Source organism: Corythoichthys intestinalis, chromosome 1 (assembly GCF_030265065.1).
Source record: "Corythoichthys intestinalis isolate RoL2023-P3 chromosome 1, ASM3026506v1, whole genome shotgun sequence".
Classification (NCBI taxonomy): Eukaryota; Metazoa; Chordata; class Actinopteri; order Syngnathiformes; family Syngnathidae; genus Corythoichthys; species Corythoichthys intestinalis.
This window is the reverse complement of record NC_080395.1, coordinates 76,551,239-76,570,815: the sequence shown is the minus strand read 5'-3', so window position 1 is coordinate 76,570,815 and position 19,577 is coordinate 76,551,239. Positions and strand designations below refer to the sequence as shown.

General features: G+C 42.9%; 1 protein-coding gene across 4 annotated transcripts in view; it reads left to right on the top strand.

The window, feature by feature from the left end:
* Positions 1-19,577, top strand: part of LOC130921704 (coiled-coil domain-containing protein 102A-like) — an 88,655-nt gene that overhangs the window by 17,183 nt on the left and 51,895 nt on the right. For 2 of the 4 annotated variants that reach the window (XM_057845936.1, XM_057845942.1), the window contains exons 3-4: positions 6,143-6,323; positions 6,426-6,535. In XM_057845936.1, coding sequence (XP_057701919.1) covers positions 6,143-6,323; positions 6,426-6,535 — 291 coding nt within the window. Of the gene's footprint in view, positions 1-6,142; positions 6,536-19,577 lie in introns of all 4 variants that reach the window. The other 2 variants (XM_057845920.1, XM_057845927.1) reach the window with 1 other exon arrangement.

Here is a 19,577-nt window from a genome sequence, read left to right as displayed (position 1 = left end):
ATGGTAAAGGCATGTGTGGCGGTTGGTTGCAGTAACAGAGAAGATAAACGGTCATTTGTGTGCCCATTGTTAAAAGGGCAAATCTCTAAAGCAGCACGGTTTGTTTTAGGGATGTCCCGATCCAGGTTTTTGCACTTCCGATACAGATATTGTTTTGCACTTCTGATCCGATACCGATACTGGCCGATACCGATACCGGCCTATCTGAGCATGTATTAAAGTTTAAAGTTATTTAGCCTCCTTACTTAGTTGTCAGACTCATGTTGAAAAGGGTTTTAGTACTCTTGATAACAACTAGCCAGCTCAATTAGGTGAGTTTGAATAACACACAATGGTTGGTAACAAGAAACTGACCTGTTTATTCAGTGACAAACACAAAACATTCTAAATAACAAACAGAAATGGCATAGTCAGTCAGTAAAACGTGCAAATAATATTGTAAACTGTCAGTGGAAAATCCCACAAACTTCCCAAGCTATTAGATGCTTTTAATGTTTCGTGCATTAGTTACAAAAATTGTATAACAAGCCTCTCAGGTTTAAATAAACGACTATTTAAGTATCAAGTTAACATTTTAAAACAGTAAATAAAATACTCAAGTCCCCATTCTGTATCAGCAGCTTTAAACTACATTCAATTCATTTAATTTTGCGAATCAACTGTTAAAGTTGTTAAAATTGCTCCCGTTATTCCATAATTTCCCTTCTGTCTATTTTTGACATGAGAAAGTTTTAAAATGGTTTTGAAGATAGATTCAAGTCAAGATTTTGTCGATTTAGGAGTATTTTAGATAAAAAGTTAATTAGGTTCGCTTGGAAGGTTCAATACAACAGCCTACAAGGGAAGTCTCCTGCTTTAAGATGGCGGCTGTTTACTAACGCACGTAGTTTTCAGTGTTGCCAACGGCGTCGAGTCTGTCATTTTGCATCTAGTTCTATATACATATGATATCTATTAGACAAGCATGACGTTTATGCTGCATTCCAGAGAAGTGAATTCGAATGAAGTCGAATTTATCCCACTCGGATGGTACCAGTTCCGACCTCAAAGCGTTCCAAGCAAATGTAAACAACAATGATGGCTGATCGCGACGAGGTGTTTTTTTTTATTTTGGCCATCCAAAGACATTTTGACCTCCAGCAAACCTGCCTTCCTTTATAAGCGATCAAATAGTAGAGGAAAAACAACGGCTGTGTTATAGCCCACACTGTAAACTGCCTTTTTTTAGTTACACCCTTTGCTGATTGTCAATATAAAATCATAGCACAACAAAGATGATGTCGGACTTTTCCGGCCTCCGACTAGGAAAATATCATTGGAACGCCACTCGAACTGGGAGGTCCAAGTCGCGAAGTCGGAGAAAAAATAACTACCCCGACTTCCAAGTTGTTTCAATCTGACGTCAATGAACAAAATGGTGTTCAAGAAAACGTATTGAATGATAACACAATAATGAAGTAAATCAAGTTTATTTGAGACGCCATGTATTTTTTTCTCATACAGTGAATTATCTTTGTTGTGCTATGTTTTTATATTGACGATCAGCAAAGGATGTATCAAAAAAAAAAAAGGCAGTTTACAGTGTGGGCAATAACGCAGCCGTCGTTTTTCCTCTACTATTTAATCGCTTATAGGAAGGCAGGTTCGGTGGAGGTCAAAATGTCTTTGGATGGCCAAAATAAAAAACACCTCGTCGCGATCATTCATCTTTGTTGTTTACATTTGCTTGGAACGCTTTGAGGTCGGAACTGGTATCCGACCTCCGAGTGGGATAAATCCGACTTCCCACTTCTCTGGAATGCAGCATAAAAGTGTTGGATGGTGCGTCTTTTACTCACGAGAGATAATGGCTCGTCATCCAGAATGAATTCTTCGGCAATGACTCTTGTTATTCCCGGGGCTTTGGGACTGTCGAGTCCCAGTTTGTCATGCATAGCAAAAGTTTCTGCCAGTGTTAGTTGCGTAGGACCTTTCTTTTTGTCTTGGGTTTTCTTAACATACTCCTCATATTGTTTGTGGTGGTATTTCGCTAAATGCTTGATTAGGTTGGTTGTATTAAAACTTCTTACAGCTTTACCACCATGCTTGACTTCATTGTGGCATATGTTGCACTCTGCCTCTTCGTCTTTGTTGTCCTTTAAGGTGAAATGATCCCACACAGCTGACATTTTTACCGATAAAGTCTCTCGGTAAATTGGGAGACGGTAATGTAAATGTAGTCTGTTGAAGGTGTGCCGTAAAATGCGGACCGGATTTTAGGGAAACCGAAGCAAAAACTGTAATGGCTTATGTATATCGGTGCGCTGGAAAACCCGGACCGGATTTGAAAAAAAAAAATTGGATCGGAAGTCTGGATCGAAATGTTTCCGTGTCGGCCGATCCGATACTGATGCGCATTTTTTTGCCCATATCGACATCTCCAGTTTGTTTATCTCGGTCTCCGTCAGACAGTGGCGAAAACATCAATAGTCGTGAGACCAACACGATCGCAGACATAATCAGACGGAGACTACGAAACTCGTTGCCACGGTCGCGCAGCAAGAAGGTGAATGCAACAACAGGTGTTGTGCCGAAAAATAGCCACCCCGCGTGAAATGTCCCCCCTGACGGGAACGCCCACACGGAAACGACTTTCTTGTACCGTGAATATATATTATTTTACTCTGCTTGAACTAATAAATCATGTACTGTGAATATGTATTATTTTACTCTGCTTGAACTAATAAATGTCATACCTGTGTGATTGTCATTGGGATATGGTCGTGAAAACCTGTAGACTGATACATTTCTGTTCAAAGATGGTGATGTGGCCCAGTCCACGATTTGTTACTAAAATACAGTACTAATATTTTGTGTAATTTAATTATTTATTTAAAACTGATTTTACAGTCGTAAATTCATTACTGTAATTAAAGATACACGATAATATCGGTCACCGATAATTATCGGCCGATAATGGCAATTATGACGTCACACAGATAATCCAGATAATAAAAAAATTAAACCGATAATGCAATCCGATAATTATATACTTGATTTTGCCTCCAAATGTGCGCAACCAAAGAATTCAGCACACCGCCTCCTCAACCCCTCCCCTCTCTGAAGCCCCTGAGGGAGGAGCGGTTGAGGAGGCGGAGTTACAAGACAAGAAGTAGTTGAATATTATGGCGGCTGTTACTAAAAAAACGACGCTCTCGCCATCTGTGAAACATGTACCGTATAAGTTCCACGAGGCAGAAAGAACGCGTCCTCATTCAAAACCACTAACCCAGCAGCCATTTAAAAATGCATCATAAAGAATTTTGGAACAAATACGAGGCTGCTGCTAGCAGGAATGCTAAAGCTATTGTAAACACTAAGTTAAACTACAGGGCTTGTGACGATACAGAGTCGGGCTGTTTGGAAATGCAGCCCAAGGCGGGTGGTAAATTCGCATGTAAGGCTAACACCGGCACTACTGGAGACCGATAGTCGGCAAGTAGCCGTCTTCCGACGGAGCCCGCCGCTCTGGCCAGTCCGGCAGGCCGCCGCCGCCTCGCCATAGGCGGGGCGGGCCAAGCCCGGTTCCCCGGCCTCTGGACCTCCGGCGAACACCCCGGTTTCTCGAGCGTTCCCCCACGGCGTGCGAGCAGAGCCAGGACCCGAATACGCCGCGGCGAACCGGCCAGGGCGGGCGGATTATCCGGTACGAATGTAGCTGCCGCCGCCGCCGAGACAAGACACGTGTTTTTTTTGTTTTTTTTCACCTTAATGACCCGAGAACCAAAGCCCTGGATAAAAGAAATAATGCAGTTTATACGACCACCATTCTTCATGAAAAAGTGATGTCCGATAAGCAAGCTTATCATGACGGCACAGTGGTTATAAGATCATTTAAACATGGAGAAAACGAAGTCAGCCAGTCAATAATGCATTCAGAATGTGAAATGACGAGCGGTCAGATGACTTTGTAACGCTGCCTTTATTTTCAGTTTAATAAAACTCCGGCACAAAACAACACGCACGCGGATGCGAGCTCCAACTCCGTCCAAATAGTACTGCCGTGTAGCAGTTTAGCTGCTGTAACGCAAATGTCGTGAAAGCCGCAAATGTAAACAAAGCGCTGCAGAATGGGTACATGACATCTCGCTCTTTTGAGGTAATCATTTTCACAGTGTGCAACAAAGCATATAACATTAGCAATCACTTTTCAAATTATTTAACTTATTTGTCTGCTCAATTACAGTCACAGTAGATAATCAAATTCTTAAATCAATATTCTGTAGCCACAAATATTATTCAAAATCTTTCCTTCTTGAAGCTTTTTTTTTTTTTTTTTTTAGGATTAAGTATAATAATGTATTGCTTAAAACAAGGCTCTTAAGATTATTTTCAGCTAGCTATTTTTCTTCCAAGAAATCTGAGAGAAATACACTTGAAGCGATCGCAGATAATTTGACTTATTGCCAATAGATTTACACTTAAAACTGACTAGTTTTAAGGAGGTGTGTTTTGCAGCGGATTAATGTTATATATGTTAGGAATGGCTTACTTTTAAACGCATTTTTGTGTAACTTAGGTATTTACTCTGTAATTGTTGCCAAAGGTTTACCATTACACAATGTCAGACAATCTGTCATTATTTAGATGTTTGAATTGACGACTTGTTCATACTTTATGTTGAAAAAAAGAGCAATAAATTATATTTTTGCACAGTAATATTTTCTTTTGTGTATACTTTAAAATTTTACATAAATCTTTTAATAGAATTATCGGCTTGACATTATCGGTTATCGGTTGGAATGAGGAGGAAATTATCGGTTATCGGTATCGGTTGAAAAATGCATTATCGTGCATCACTAACTGTAATGCGTCAATAAAAACATTTGATGTTTTCACTTCAATAAAGCGTTATAAATAAGCGCTCCCGTCATGGGGAACAATTCACGCGGGGCGGCTATTTTTCGGCACACAGCGGCCCGTTGTCGAACCGCGGATCAAGTTTCATTTTGCAATCATGACAATGGTGACGCTCAGCTGCCCAAATGTCGGTTTATATTCGGGCCGGTGCCGATTTGGGTACCCGACGCCTCATTGTAACATCAACTGGAGTATGACTGGAGGTTTTTGCACGGGACGGGACCGGACGGGAGGAAACATCGATTTGGGTATCAAATATGGATCTGGTGACTGGATTGACCAAAGCTTTTCCAAATAACGGCTTTTATGCAACTCATCCAATGAGTTTACAGCGTCTGAAAGCACCGGGGCTTCCATAATTTGCAAGTGAATCCAACTTTAGAAACTACGATCATTGACAATACGGACACACAATGATGGACAATATGGCAGCACAATACAGCGATCACGTGATTGTGTGACGTTGGTGATTGGGGTCCATATTTCTAATTGCTCTTCACCTAAAAATATACGTTTTATCTGATTACTCGATTAATTGATAGAATTTTCAGTCGATTACTCGATTACTAAAATATTCTATAGCTGCAGCCCTAATTTCTTGTGTATCTTAATACAATTTGTGTTCAAATAATACAATTTAAATTTGCTAATAAATTCCAGACATTTATCCTGGAAGTTTTCAAAATGTTTCTTTAGTAGTTTTATAAAACAAAGGCTCCTTAAAACTGACAAAAAACAACAACCTTAAATTCCCTTATTTTCAGTGTAAATCTACTAGAAATACCGGTAGGTGAAATTATCTGCTATTGCTTCAAGTAAATTTGACAGATTTCTTGAAATAAGAAAAATAGCTGGATGAAAATAAGCTGAACAGACTTATTTTAAGCAACATGTTTCTCCATTTAATCTTATAAAAACTTGTTTGTCAGAAATGTTCTTAATTCAAGAATATATATTGTTCGAAACATTATTTGAAAACATTTTATCTTGATTTATTGGCTATATTTTGAGTTACTTTGAGGGGAAAATAGATTAGTCTGTGTGCAGCTTATATAATAGTTACTTTTCATTGTGTCAGTGTCATTTTGTCAGTGTTGTCCCGTGAAAAGATGTACTTAAATATCTGCGGAAATGCGAGGGGTGTACTCACTGTTGTGATACACTATATGTGTAATATTTCTAATACAGTATGTGTGAACATGTGCAAATGAGCTTTTTAGTTGATGAGAGAACTTTTTCCCAGGTTCGTGCAGAGCGTAACCGTGCACGTGATGATGTCCGCCAATTAAGGCAGAGGCTTGACGCCTTGACCAAGGAGCTGACTAACGTTCGTCGGGAACGTCAAGAACTTGCATCGGAGAATGAAATGCTACGAAATGATGGGATGCATCTTCACGATGAATCAACAGCTCTTCCAGCCAGAGGTTCTACGTCTTCCCCTCCACACCACATATGTGCTTTTTCTGCCTCTTCTAGTCCATCTGTTTCACCTTCTGCTTTTACCTACTCACCCTCCACTATGCAAGTCAACACTGATTGCCACCATGACAAGTTAGGTGAAGGGGTAACTCCATCACCAGAGCCAGAACCAGTGAAGGACATGGATACGAGCGCACGAAAAAAAGTTCAACAAAAGGTGAAGTTGTGTTGTGGAATTATTTTGTTTAAAACTGTAAACCCCCTTTGTAGTTCTAATATTCACTCTTATTTTTTATCAGTAAGACTTGACATTTTTTTCCTTCAAATTTCACAACGAGATGGTGGTGCGTGATTGAGTGGTTGGTTAGAAATCTCTTGAGTTCAAAGGTTCAATTCCGGGTTCTACTGTGCCTGTGTAAGTATTCTGGTAATCCAGTTTCCTCCTCCAAAAACATAAATGATTGGCTGATTGGACATTCCAAAATTGTCCCAAGCTTCGAGTGCGAACGCAAAAGGTTGTTTGTCGCGACCAGTTCAGGTTGTACTTTGCCGCCTGCCCGCAGTTAGCATACTCGTGACACTCATGAGGATAAGCGAGCCTGAAGATGACTATTACAACTAGTGAAAGTTAAGTTCCGCTCTAAAACCCCCAATTTGGCCAACTTTCAAAATTGTCCGATATGCATGTGTGATACTGTACATCTTTGGTAAGCCTAAAATCTCAATTTTCTGGGGGACAAAAAATTTTGAACAGGGGGGCATTTAAAAATTGGTTTTTTTTTTTTAAACAGCAATTCCCCATCTGGAGGTGAGAGCACTCGAGAGCAGAATTAAAGACAGCATGACTTTAACGAGGTATTATCGCGTACTTACCTTGTTTTGATCCAAAAACTCCATGTAGCATGTATCACCGAGTGTCAAGATACAGCTGTGAATGGCCACAGCTGGGTTTTTGGGGGATTTTATGGGTGAAACATGGTACTATAACAAGGGTCGCGATGCAAAAATCGCAGACATCAAGGAGTCGTCGAGATTTTCTTTTTCATATATTTACCCCTTTTTAAACTTTTTTTCCCCCCTTTGGATCGATTATCATCTAAAATATTGGGGAAAATGCGACACTAACGAAAAAATCAATTAAGCAATAGTTATGAGGTAGAGATCCGTGACTTTTTTACAGACGCCATTTTTTTCATCGTGAAGTAATTTGTTTAAATGTATAAAAGTGCGCGAGTGAATAATTTTTTTTTAACAAAACATTAGACATCAATTAATGATTCTAACCTAAAAATGACAAACATTTTGAATAATAAATGTAATTAAATACCTTCGTTTTATGGCTGGGTTGAAACAAAAGTGGTTGCACGACTTCTGTAAAAAAGGGGGTTTCCAGGGTAAAACGGACCAATTAAAAATGTGCTTAATGTGCCATGAATCTGCTATGGCAGCATATACACGTATTGTTCTATCAAACAGAACTGTTCTTCTGGCTTAAAATACAGTAGTCTCTTTAAAAGAGGAGTGCAAGAGGAGAAACTGCTTTTTCAGTCTTGTCTGTGTTTTCCGCCATTTGGAATCTGGTGAAAAGGGTCAGGTTTTACATTTTTCTGCTTCATGCTCACACAGCCTCTCACCCTCCCTCCTGCTATGCAATGTGACCAGTTTCTTGGTCATGAGTGCAGCCGGCGTTTGGTACTTGACAGATTTGTAGCTTTGATCTGGCCAGAGGCACCTCGGTAGCACTGCGATCAAAGGAACAAACGTGTTAATCATCGTTCAGCTTAGTACACAGCCTAAAGTGTTTTCGGTAACGTGAGTATCGAGGTGTGGCGTGGCTCATGGGTAGTGTCGTTGTTCCCCAACCGAGAGGTTGTGGGTTCGATTCTCCCCCCCGATGAACTCGTCCAAGTATCCTTGAGCAAGATTCTGAACCCCACGTTACTCCTGGTGCTGCGTCACCAGTAGGTAGATGAGGAGACAGTGTAAAGCGCTTTGATGGCCTTAAAGGTGGAAAGGCGCTATTCAAGTGTAACACCATTTACCAAAAAAAACGAACTTTTTTTCGGTATTGGATCGGGACTAATCTCACGATATATTGTGCAGGCCTACTATAAACTGTTTGCATCCATATTTGCCTGTAGATTAGATGGTGTCTTGCCTTATCCTTTTGGAGCAGACCGGCTTCATTCACCATAGACTGACATCCAATAACATTGGTTATACTTTGTATATTATAAACTAGGCCTGAACGATATTGGAAAAAACTATTGTTGCGATTTTTTTTAGGTTTGCAATATATTGCGATATTATATTGCGATATTAAAAAAAAAAGATCTATCTTTTTTAAAGAAATTTTCACTAAATGACTTGAATAGTTGTTTGGAAATACTTTACATAACACACCGTGACCACAGTGTATTCATATAATACCGTTTAATTTGTTAATGATGAAGATTTCTGTATGAAGGTATCCAGAAGTCATGTCTGCACAAAATAGATCATTTATTGAATACAATATTTTACACTTCAACAGCAGCAAATACATTAAATGATAAATAAAAGAGCAGGTGCATTAGTCCCCTTAGTTTTTGACAAAATATAACAAATAAAAACTTCTGTAAAATAACAACAAAGTTGTCAACATATTTGAACAAAAATATTAAATATGACAAATAAAAGAGTTGTTCACAAACTATAACAATAAATAAAAACCTCAGTAAAACAACAAAGTTGTCAACATATTTGAACAAAAATATTAAATATGACAAAAGAGTTCACAAACTATAACAATACATAAAAACCTCAGTTAAACAACAAAGTTGTCAACATATTTGAACTTAAATATTAAATCTGACTAATAAAAGTGCAAGTGCATTAGTCCCCTGAGTTGTTTACACAAAATATAACAATATAAAACTGCAAAACGGCAACAAAGTTGTAAAAATATTTCAACAAAAATATTAAGTATCAAAACTTTATGTGCAGCTGTACTATATATAGTTATTTGAAAAATACGGTTTACAATAAATTTAAATATAAAAGAAACAAACTCAATTGAACTTGTAAATAATTGAACTGAATAACTGCAAATAACTGTGATGAATAACAGAACCATTTTAACTCCCAAATTTCCTGCCTTCCTGATAGCTGTCACATTAAAAGAAGAAAAGACATTCCTTCAGCTGTGTTATGTATTTGTCTGCATATCGTCCACCTTCCTTGCTCAGCAATTCTCAACTGGGTCTCATAGGTTTTTGGCCAAGACTATTAGTTTATCCACTATAGCAGGCTTGAGACAATAACGTTGGCACGTAACAATGTTCCCACCTGTGCTAAAAAGCCTCTGATGGGGAGCTCGTAGCAGGAATGCATAGATACCTGCGTTTTAAATGGTCCCACATGTTTGACAGATTACTTCTTGTTGAGGCAACCATGGCGAGGCACTGTCGACAGGGCTGTTTTTTGTCCCTTATAGTCTTGTTCTTGCCAAAATACTTCCAAAACTCCTTTTGGATACAGTCTTCCTTGCTCCTCCAACGTGTTGATTGCTTGCTTTCACTTTGAGAACGGGCCCTCCTCCCTCCGCTCTGCTGTTCGGCCCCTCCTCCCTCCACTCCGCTGTTGCAGGGGGAGGGGGAGGAGCCGATGACTTGCTGGAGAGAAAGAGAAGCTGTGCGCTTTTTTTTCCCTCTCCTTCCTCAAAACAAACGTTTGTGGATTAAAAAAAATGAAATTAAAAAACTATCGCACGTCCTTGCGATGGGACTATTGCACATGCGCACATCGCGATGGCGATGTTTAAACGATATATCGTTCAGGCCTATTATAAACCAAATCCAAATGGCGAAAATACAGTCCTTTATTTTGAGTCCGAACACTGAGAAAGGATTTCACTCTGTTAGATGGGTCTTTCTCGCCAAGTCTGGCTTTCAGGATAAGTTTATAGGGGTCATCCAGGCACTCTATGACAATCCAATCGCACCGATCAAGGTCAATGGAGAGCTAACAAAAATGTTTCTCCAACGAGAGTGCAGGCAAGGCTGCTCAGTCTCGCTTTACCTTTTTGACTTGTTGACAATTAATAAGACTGCACAGTAGCTGAGTGGTTAGCACATCCACCTCATAGGTCAAGGGTTCAATCCCGGGCAAAGGCCTTCCTGTGTGGAGTTTACATGTTCTACCCGTGCCTGTGTGGGTTTTCTTCGGGGACTCTGGTTTCCTCCCACATCCCAAAATCATGCAGATCAGAACAGGCTGATTGAACACTCTAAAATTGCATGAGTAAGAAAATTGATTAAAAACTGAGAAAAAAGGTTTGGCCTTTTAATTCTGAGACTCTGTAGGCGTGTCCGATGACTTTGCTGAAACCACACTCCTCCACTATGCCGACTGTCAATCAAACTACTGGTGTAAGGTACCGATTGTTCCTATAACTGAGGGGTTTGTTACGTAAGCCTGTCGTGATATGTAATAAGTCAATTAATCGCACGGTTAATAAAAATGAAGGCTGCAATTTTACCGGCTGCGATTTATCACCGTGTGTGTGCGTGCGTGCATTTATTTGTGCGTGCGTGTGTATGCGTGTGCTGCATGCACTCGGCAAACGTGCGTGTTGACTGCATATAAGACTCCGGTTCCTTTAGCAGATGTTTATTGGTCATCAACACACTGTAGAATTACAGTTCACACATACAAAATAAGGAAACACATCTGTATTAAACATTGTAAAATGTTAGATTTGCTACATTGTGGCTAATTGAAAAAAGACAATGTACTAACCAGTTTAGCCTGATATAAAACATTGGTACTCTTCTCCTAAATGCAAACTCACGGTTAAAAGGCGACACTTAAAACATGAAACTACATGCATAACGAAAATAGAGTTGCACTTTTTTTCCCCCACTGAGTGTAAAGCTTATGGTTAGCGGGTTTGCAAATGTACTTCCGGTGAACATTTTAAAATAAAAGCACATCATGTTCAGCATGTAAATAAAGATTTTCTGGAGTGGATTTGACATACTTCAGATTTTACCCGAAGAATAGCTTTAAAATGACACCCATTATGAAAAATCTGTTCGGCAATGAATAATTTTGATTTATAAAAAGTATTATATCTAATATATTGTGATTAAGAATAAAAATTTATTGCATTTGAATGGGTGATTTATTACGATGTATTGTCACTACATTAGTGGTTGAATTGGTTGAAACAAATGGCCAATAATATTGCACATCGGCACTAATTTATGAGACAGTTTAGCGCCTACTAAAATTTGTTATCGCGACAGGCCCAACCTTATTATTCGCCATACATATTGGCCGAGGAGTTTAAATGCTCTCCTAAGAAATGCCTGTTTAATAGTGTGCCAGTTGTTCTTGAGAGTGTTTAAAAATGCATATGTAATAGCTACTGATGATTAGGGATGGGAATCGAAATCCGATTCCAATTCGGAACCGGTTCCGAGTGTTTCGAGGCCTCGACATCACAATGAAAAAGCCTTAACGATCCCTTTAACGATTCCTAAAGACGCATATTGCGTCGTGACGTGTCTTGTTGTCCAGACGCATCAAACTAGCATGGCGCCAAGAACCACTCGCTCCAAAGTTGGACTACACTTCACCAGGAAAGAGTGTGAAAATGAAAGGTTACGACGGGTAAGCACGAGCATTGCAGCCATAAACATAACAATGACAGCACGTAGTTTCAAACGCTCGAAAGTGTGTCTTCACTTCACGAGGAAAAATTACAACAAAGCGACTTGCAGTCATTGCAAGGTGGAGATAACTGCATCGGGAGGGAATAGACTGCACTGTCCTCACCGAGACAGCTATACAGCTAGCTAAACTCCGAAATGACGATACAGAAGACGTTGGTATGATTTGCTGACTTTATTCAACCATCACTTGAAGAGTGAAACTAAAAATAGAAATGAAACAAATCAATTTCGTCCCCAATAACAAACAGGTTTGCATCAACGTAAATCAGCGATGATTAGCTGCTAATAACAGTATGGTTAGCATTCGTTCGCTAGCATTAGCACATCGTTCAAACCACTACACAACTGGATTTAAGTGTCCGATCGCGAGTGGAAACACAACAACAACAGCACAAAAGATTATACATACAGGCGTTGCCTCTGTGGATATTAACATTAACAAAGAACGTAGGCTTGTAGAAGTGTTTCCCTCTCTCACTTCGCACGCTCACTCGCTTGGATGCGGCATTTCTTCGGGTGCCCAAACTGCGGCCCGCGGCCCAAATACGGCCCGCCTCCACATTTGGTCCGGCCATTTTGAATTTTTTTTTTCCTCAATCGTGTTATTTATTTCCTGGCCTTTTTCCTTGAAGAATTCAGAGCGGGTTATTTGGTTATTATCTATTTAATTAATAGTGTTTTTATTATTAATTATTATATTATTATTTTTATTTTATTTACTTTCATCCAGAAAGGGTTATTTGATTGCGGCTTTCTGAAAAACAATAATTTTTTACATTTATGCACTTCTGCAATCGTCACACTTTTTTTGTTACAAACTGACCCCGGCCCCTCATCAGAGAAGGGAAAAGTTATGTGGCCCTCACAGGAAAAAGTTTGGGGACCTCTGCTTTAACACATATTGCCAAACGCAGAACAACAACCTATCTCCCAATATATACCAATATTTTTTATTTCTATTAGGTAAATGTTTCAGTAAAATGTTACACATTCTTGTGTATTTGCCACTTATTGCCACAGTTAACACTGAGGCTTTGGGCCTCTTTTGATCTCGTTGTGAGTTTGTAAGGTTGTGAGTTCTGATTAAACAAACTCAATGCCAATCAAAACGTTTGTTGTTCTTTTTCCCCAAATTAGAATCGATAAGAGAATCGATAAAGAATCGAATCGTTAAGCGATATCGATAATGGAATCGGGATCGTAAAAATCCTATCAATTCCCATCCCTACTGATGATGTCACGAACAAAAGTTATTATTAACAATAAAGTTAATAATAATAATAAAGCTATATTTAAAAAAACAACAAATGTGTGTGCACGCGTCGGTTTCTCATGTTGGAGGACTTTAAATATCAGGGCCCATCACTGTCCATTTCTAAAACTTTCAGCAGGCACAGGGCCCCGAACAGTTTGTGTAACCTGAGCTACAACAGTAGCGAATCTGGTGTCAATTTACCATAAGAAAACATGTATGTAAACCAACTAACTAACTTACTTACTTACTTACTTACTTACTTACTTCCATCCATCCATCCATCCATCCATCCATCCATCCATCCATCCATCCATCCATCCTCTTCCGCTTGTTCTGGGGTCAGGTCTTCCGTTGTTCGGGGGTCAGGTCGCGGGGGCAGCAGCTTTAACAGGGAAGCCCAGAACCCCAGCCACTTCAACCAGCTCCTCTGGCGGGATTCGGAGGTGTTCCCTGGCCAGCCGAGAGACATAGTCTCTCCAGCGTGTCCTGGGTCGTCCCTGGGGCCTCCCACCGGTGGGACTTGCCCGGAACACCTCTCCAGGGAGGCGTCCAGGAGGCATCCGAACCAGATGCCTGAGCCACCTCAGCTGGCTCCTCTCTACGCGGAGGAGTAGCGGTTTGATCCTGAGTCCCTCCCGAATGACTGAGCTTCTCACCGTATCTCTAAGGGAGAGTCCGGACGCCCTGCGGAGGAAACTCATTTCGGTCGCTTGTATCCGGGATCTTGTTCTTTCGGTCACGACCCACAGATATGTGAGGGTAGGAACGTAGATCGACTGGTAAATTGAGAGCTTTGCCTTTCGGCTGAACTCCTTCTTCACCACTACGGACCGGTGCAGCGTCCGCAGTAATGTGGACGCTGCACCGATCCGCCTGTCGATCTCCCGCTCCCTTCTACCGTCACTCGTGAACAAGACCCCAAGCTACTTGAACTCCTCCACTTGGGGCAGGATCTCATCTCCGACCCGGAGAGGGCACTCCACCCTTTTCCGACTGAGGACCATGGTCTCTGATTTGGAGGTGCTGATCTTCATCCCAACCGCTTCACACTCAACTGTGAACCGCTCCAGTGAGAGTTGGAGGGCACGGCTTGATGAAGCCAACAGCACTACATCATCTGCAAAAAGCAGAGATTAAATGCTGAGGTCACCAAACCGGACCATCTCAACGCTTCGGCTGCACCTAGAAATTCTGTCCATAAAAGTTATGAACAGAATCTGTGACAAAGGGCAGCCTTGGCGGAGTCCAACCCTCACTGGGAACGAATTCGACTTACTGCCGGCAATGCGGACCAAACTCTGACATCGGTCGTACAGGGATCGAACAGCCCTTACGCAAGGGCTCGGTACCCCGTACTCCTGGAGCACCGCCACAGGACTCCCCGAGGCAGACGGTTGAACGCCTTCTCCAGATCCACAAAACCCATGGAGACTGGTTGGGCGAACTCCCATGCACCCCCGAGGACCCTGCCGAGGGTGTAGCGCTGGTCCACTGTTCCACGGCCGGGACGAAAACCACACTGCTCCTTCTAAATCCAAGATTCGACTTCTCGATGGACCCTCCTCTCTAGCACCCCTGAATAGACTTTACCAGGAAGGCTGAGGAGTGTGATCCCTCTATAATTGGAACACACCCTCCGGTCCCCCTTCTCGAAAAGGGGGACCACCACCCCGGTCTGCCAATCCAGAGGCACTGTCCCCGATGTCCACGCGATGTTGTAGAGACGTGTAAGCCATGACAGCCCTACAACATCCAGAGCCTTTAGGAACTCCGGGTGGATCTCATCTACCCCCGGGGCCTTGCCACCGAGGAGCTTTCCAACCACCTCAGTGAATTCAGCCCCAGAGATCGAAGAGCACACCTCGGAGTCCCCAGACTCTGCTTCCTCAAAGGAAGGCGTGCCGGTGGAATTGAGCAGGGCTTCAAAGTATTCTCCCCACCTACTCACGATGTCCCGATACGAGGTCAGCAGTACACCATCTTCACTATACACAGTGTTGATGGTGCACTGCTTTCCTTTCCTCAGACGCCGGATGGTGGACCAGAATTTCCTCGAAGCCGTCCGAAAGTCGTTTTCCATGGCCTTGCCGAACTCCTCCCATGTCCGAGTTTTTGCCTCGGTGACCGCCGAAGCCGCAGTCCGCTTGGCCAGCCGGTACCCGTCAGCTGCCTCCGAAGTCCCACAGGCCAAAAAGGCCTGATAGGCCTCCTTCTTTATCTTGACGGCATCCCTCACCGCTGGTGTCCACCAGCGGGTTTGGGGATTGCCGCCACGACAGGCACCAACCACCTTACGGACACAGCTCCGATTGGCCGCCTCAACAATGGAGGTGCGAAACATGGCCCACTCTGACTCAATGTCCCCCACCTCCCCTGGGACAAGGGAGAAGTTCTGCCGGAGGTGGGTGTTGAAACTTTTTGTGACAGGGGATTCTGCCAGACATTTCCAGCAGAACCTCACAATACGTTTGGGCTTGCCAGGTCTGGCCAGCATCTTCCCCCGCCATCGGAGCCAACACACTACCAGGTGGTGATCAGTTGACAGCTCCGCCCCTCTCTTTACCCGAGTGTCCAAAACATGCGGCCGCAAGTCCGATGACACGATTACAAAGTCAATCATCGATTGCGGCCTACAGTGTCCTGGTGCCAGGTGCACATTTGGCACCCCTATGTTTGAACATAGTGTTTGTTATGAACAAACCGTGACGAGCACAGAAGTCCAATAACAGAACACCACTCTGGTTCTTTTCTTTTTAAAACCTGTCCTGTTCAGCTGTTTGACACAGAGAATGGAAGTCTAAGTGCCCGGGTTGTCTTAACAGTTTTAATGTTTCACATTGAGAATCTGATATACTCCCATTGTGATCATTCAAAATACCTTTTTATTATGACAAAGCAGCGAACAGGAAGGGATTATGGGGGGACAGAAGAAAAGCAACACAAGAGAAGAAAGAAAAGAAACATACACAAACAACAACAAGAAATACATAGAACATCTAGACTAATTATTAATATGCTGGTGCCATCGTCAGCGAGATGTATTTCCGGTTTACACCATGTGGGGGCCTATTGGCCAGTGAAAGAGGGGGACAGGGGTGTCTATAAGCTAAGTGATTGAAAGAGGTAGAGTGTACACAAATTAGTTCTGTGATCTAGAACCCAGTAATCATGTGAATCTCTTATGAATGTAAGCCCGTTGGCGACCAACCCTACGCCGCCCCATCGCCAATCCCGGCACCAAGACCCCCAACCCGAGCATGCACTACCGCGGCACGCGAGCCCCACCGGACGCGCGACAGCCACGCAGACGGGCGGAGAAGCCGCGCGGGAGCCAAACCAGGGCAACGGCCCCCACCCAGCCAGCCCGGGGAGGGAGGGCCTGCAGGGGGTCGGGGGGTCCAGCGCAGCCCATACATCCTCCCGCAGCCCAGCAAGGGAGCCATCGCCCCCCCCCCCCCCTCCTCCAGGATCCAGGGTGGTCCCCCGGGCCACCCGCGCACCCATCAACCGGCCTTCAGGGATGGCAGGAGGGGACGCACCACCAACCCCACATCCATCCCCACCCCCGCCCGCCCACCCGGGCCACGAGCCACAGCCGCAGCCCCCCAACCGGCACGGCACGCCACGGGAACCCCAGCAGCCCACTTAGACCAAGGCAGGGCAGGGCCCCCCGCCGGTGCAGGCAACACCCTGCTGATACACCGGCGCCCAGCCAGCGACCCGCGACAGAGCGCAGGGCGGATGCCCAGCCAGAGAAGAGGGGAAGGCGGAGGCAGGAGAACGCCGAGGAACTGCCACGGGGCGATGCAAGATCGGAGCCCCGACCCCCCCACCCCACTCCCGCGGCTGACAGCTCAGGCAGAGGGGAGGCCACACCCCAGGAGCCACGCCATGAGGAAAAAGTGTGGGACCCACCTACCACCCTATTACTGTGGCTGCCAGGTTCCCGGCTGGCAGCCATCACCCAGCACCGTGTTGGGATTGTGAGGGGAGGGTAGTGCAATGTATGCATTAAAATAGGAGAGCTTGGCTTGGGGCAGTGGGACCGCAGCATGGATTTCTGCCCAGCCGCCCGTCCCACTGCCCTTTGCCGGAGCTCTCCTGTGGAGTATGATGTGTGTGGTGCATTTAAAAAAGGTGCAGGGATGGCGGGGCCTGTCGTGAGGGGGCAACCGTGAGGTACCCCCCCCCCAACAGGTCCCAACCATCCCACAACCTTGGTGTGTGGTGCATTAAAAACAGGGGGGAGCCGGGCCGGGACTGTAAAGCCCCGTCCCAACTCTCCCCGGAGAAATGTATGAGCATGTAAGTGCCAGAGTGAAAGATATTTACAGTGCCGGAGTGAAAAGCGCGTGAGTTAAGAGGCAGGCTCCCGCGGGCGTGGCCCCACCCACCAGAACCACCGGCCGCAGGGCGGGAGAAGTGTCAGGGCCCCGATCAATCCCCGCCCCAGACCACCCACGGCGCCTCCGTTCGGATTTAAACATATCCAGTTTCCAGCTGCAAAAGGATGCATACAACTTCCCTGGACACCCCGCATACATCAATTTATGTATACATTCTATTATTTTTGTGACATTCCTTCGCAGGCGAGAGAGAATCCTTATTCTATGTTCATCATTCTTGCGACCGTTCCCCACTGTTGTTCGGATTTGTCCATTTTATTTGTCTGTTTGGCAGATATTTTCTCTAATGTTATATATTCAATGATTAGATTTAGCCATTGGTTAATGCTAATGTTTTGTTTGTTTTTCCAATTCAACAATATGGTTTTTTTGGCTATCGTTAAACTTGCTAGTAGTGGACGGGTTTGATGGTTAGAGATATTCACTGTATTCAGATCGCCAAGCAGACAAAGAGTTGGAGACAGTGGAATCCTGCAGTTCAATAGGAAAGAGAGTTTCTTCGTTACCTGTGACCAAAACTCTCGCACTGATTTACATTGCCAAAGAGCATGAAAGTATGTATCTGAAGAATCTTCGTTGCAGCTTGTGCATTTATCTGATTGGGAGCACCCCATTTTGTACATTTTAGATTGAGTAATATGCCATCTGTGCAGTATTTTGAATTGTATAAGCTGAAGGTTCTTATTCTTTGTCATTATAAATGTATTTTTACAGATGTTGGACCAATAGTTATTATCTAATGTTACCGAAAGTTCGTTATTCCATTTTTCGATTGGTAGGCAAGTTCAGTTGTTACATGAGAGGGCTTTATAGACTTTTGAAAGTATTTTTTTTTTGTTCAGGGTGGATATTTATTATTTTATTTACGAAAGGTGGTGGGTCTAACGTACCCGTTAGTGATGGGAATTTGCTTCTGATGGCTGCCCTGATTTTATTGTATTGAAGGAAATTGACCCCTTTGATCTGGAAATTTTGTAGTATTTTTTTCATATGACATGAATGTATTATCTTTAAACAAGTGCTGTAACTGGTTTATTCCCATATCATCCCATGTGCTGAAATAAATAGGAATTTTATTAACTCCAAAGTCTGGGTTGTGCCAGATTGGTGAAAATTTACACGGGGCTTGTTGTGATTGCGTAATTTCCATACCTCTCCACCAGGCTTTCAAGGTACATGCTATCATTGGGTTTTTGAAGCAGCTATGGTGCTTAATACTAGAACTAATAAAGGGCAGGTTTGCCAATTGTATTTGGTTGCAGTCTATTTGCTCTAATTCTAGCCATGACTGTTGTTCAGTGTTAAGATATAACCACCGAATAAGATATTGTATTTGATTTGCTATATAATAGTGTTGGAAATTAGGGGCCTCTAGACCCCCCTCCGGTTTATTTCTTTGCAATTTAGCAAGGCTAATTCTGTTTTTGTTGTTCTTAAAGTAGAATTTTGTGACGGCTGAGTCTAGGTCTTGAAACCATTTTTGAGTGGGTTTAAAGGGGATCATTGAGAACAAATAGTTTATTTGTGGTAATACTTTCATTTTGACTGTTGCTATCCGGCCCAAAAGTGAGATGGGTAGATTATTCCAGTGTGTCAAATCTTCACATATTTTTGCTAAGAGGGGTGTATGATTTAGTTTAGTTAATTCTGTAAGTTTTGGTGAAATGTTGATTCCAAGATACTTTATATTCCCTATTGGAATATTGTGATTTAGATTTTGATCTGCAGGATTGCATGAGTTTGTTGATAAGGGCATTATAATTGATTTTGACCAATTTATAGCATAATCTGATATTTGCGAAAATGTTTTTATTAGTTCAAAAGTCTCATTTAGGGAGGATTCTGTTTTTTCTAGATATAATAGTATATCGTCTGCGCATA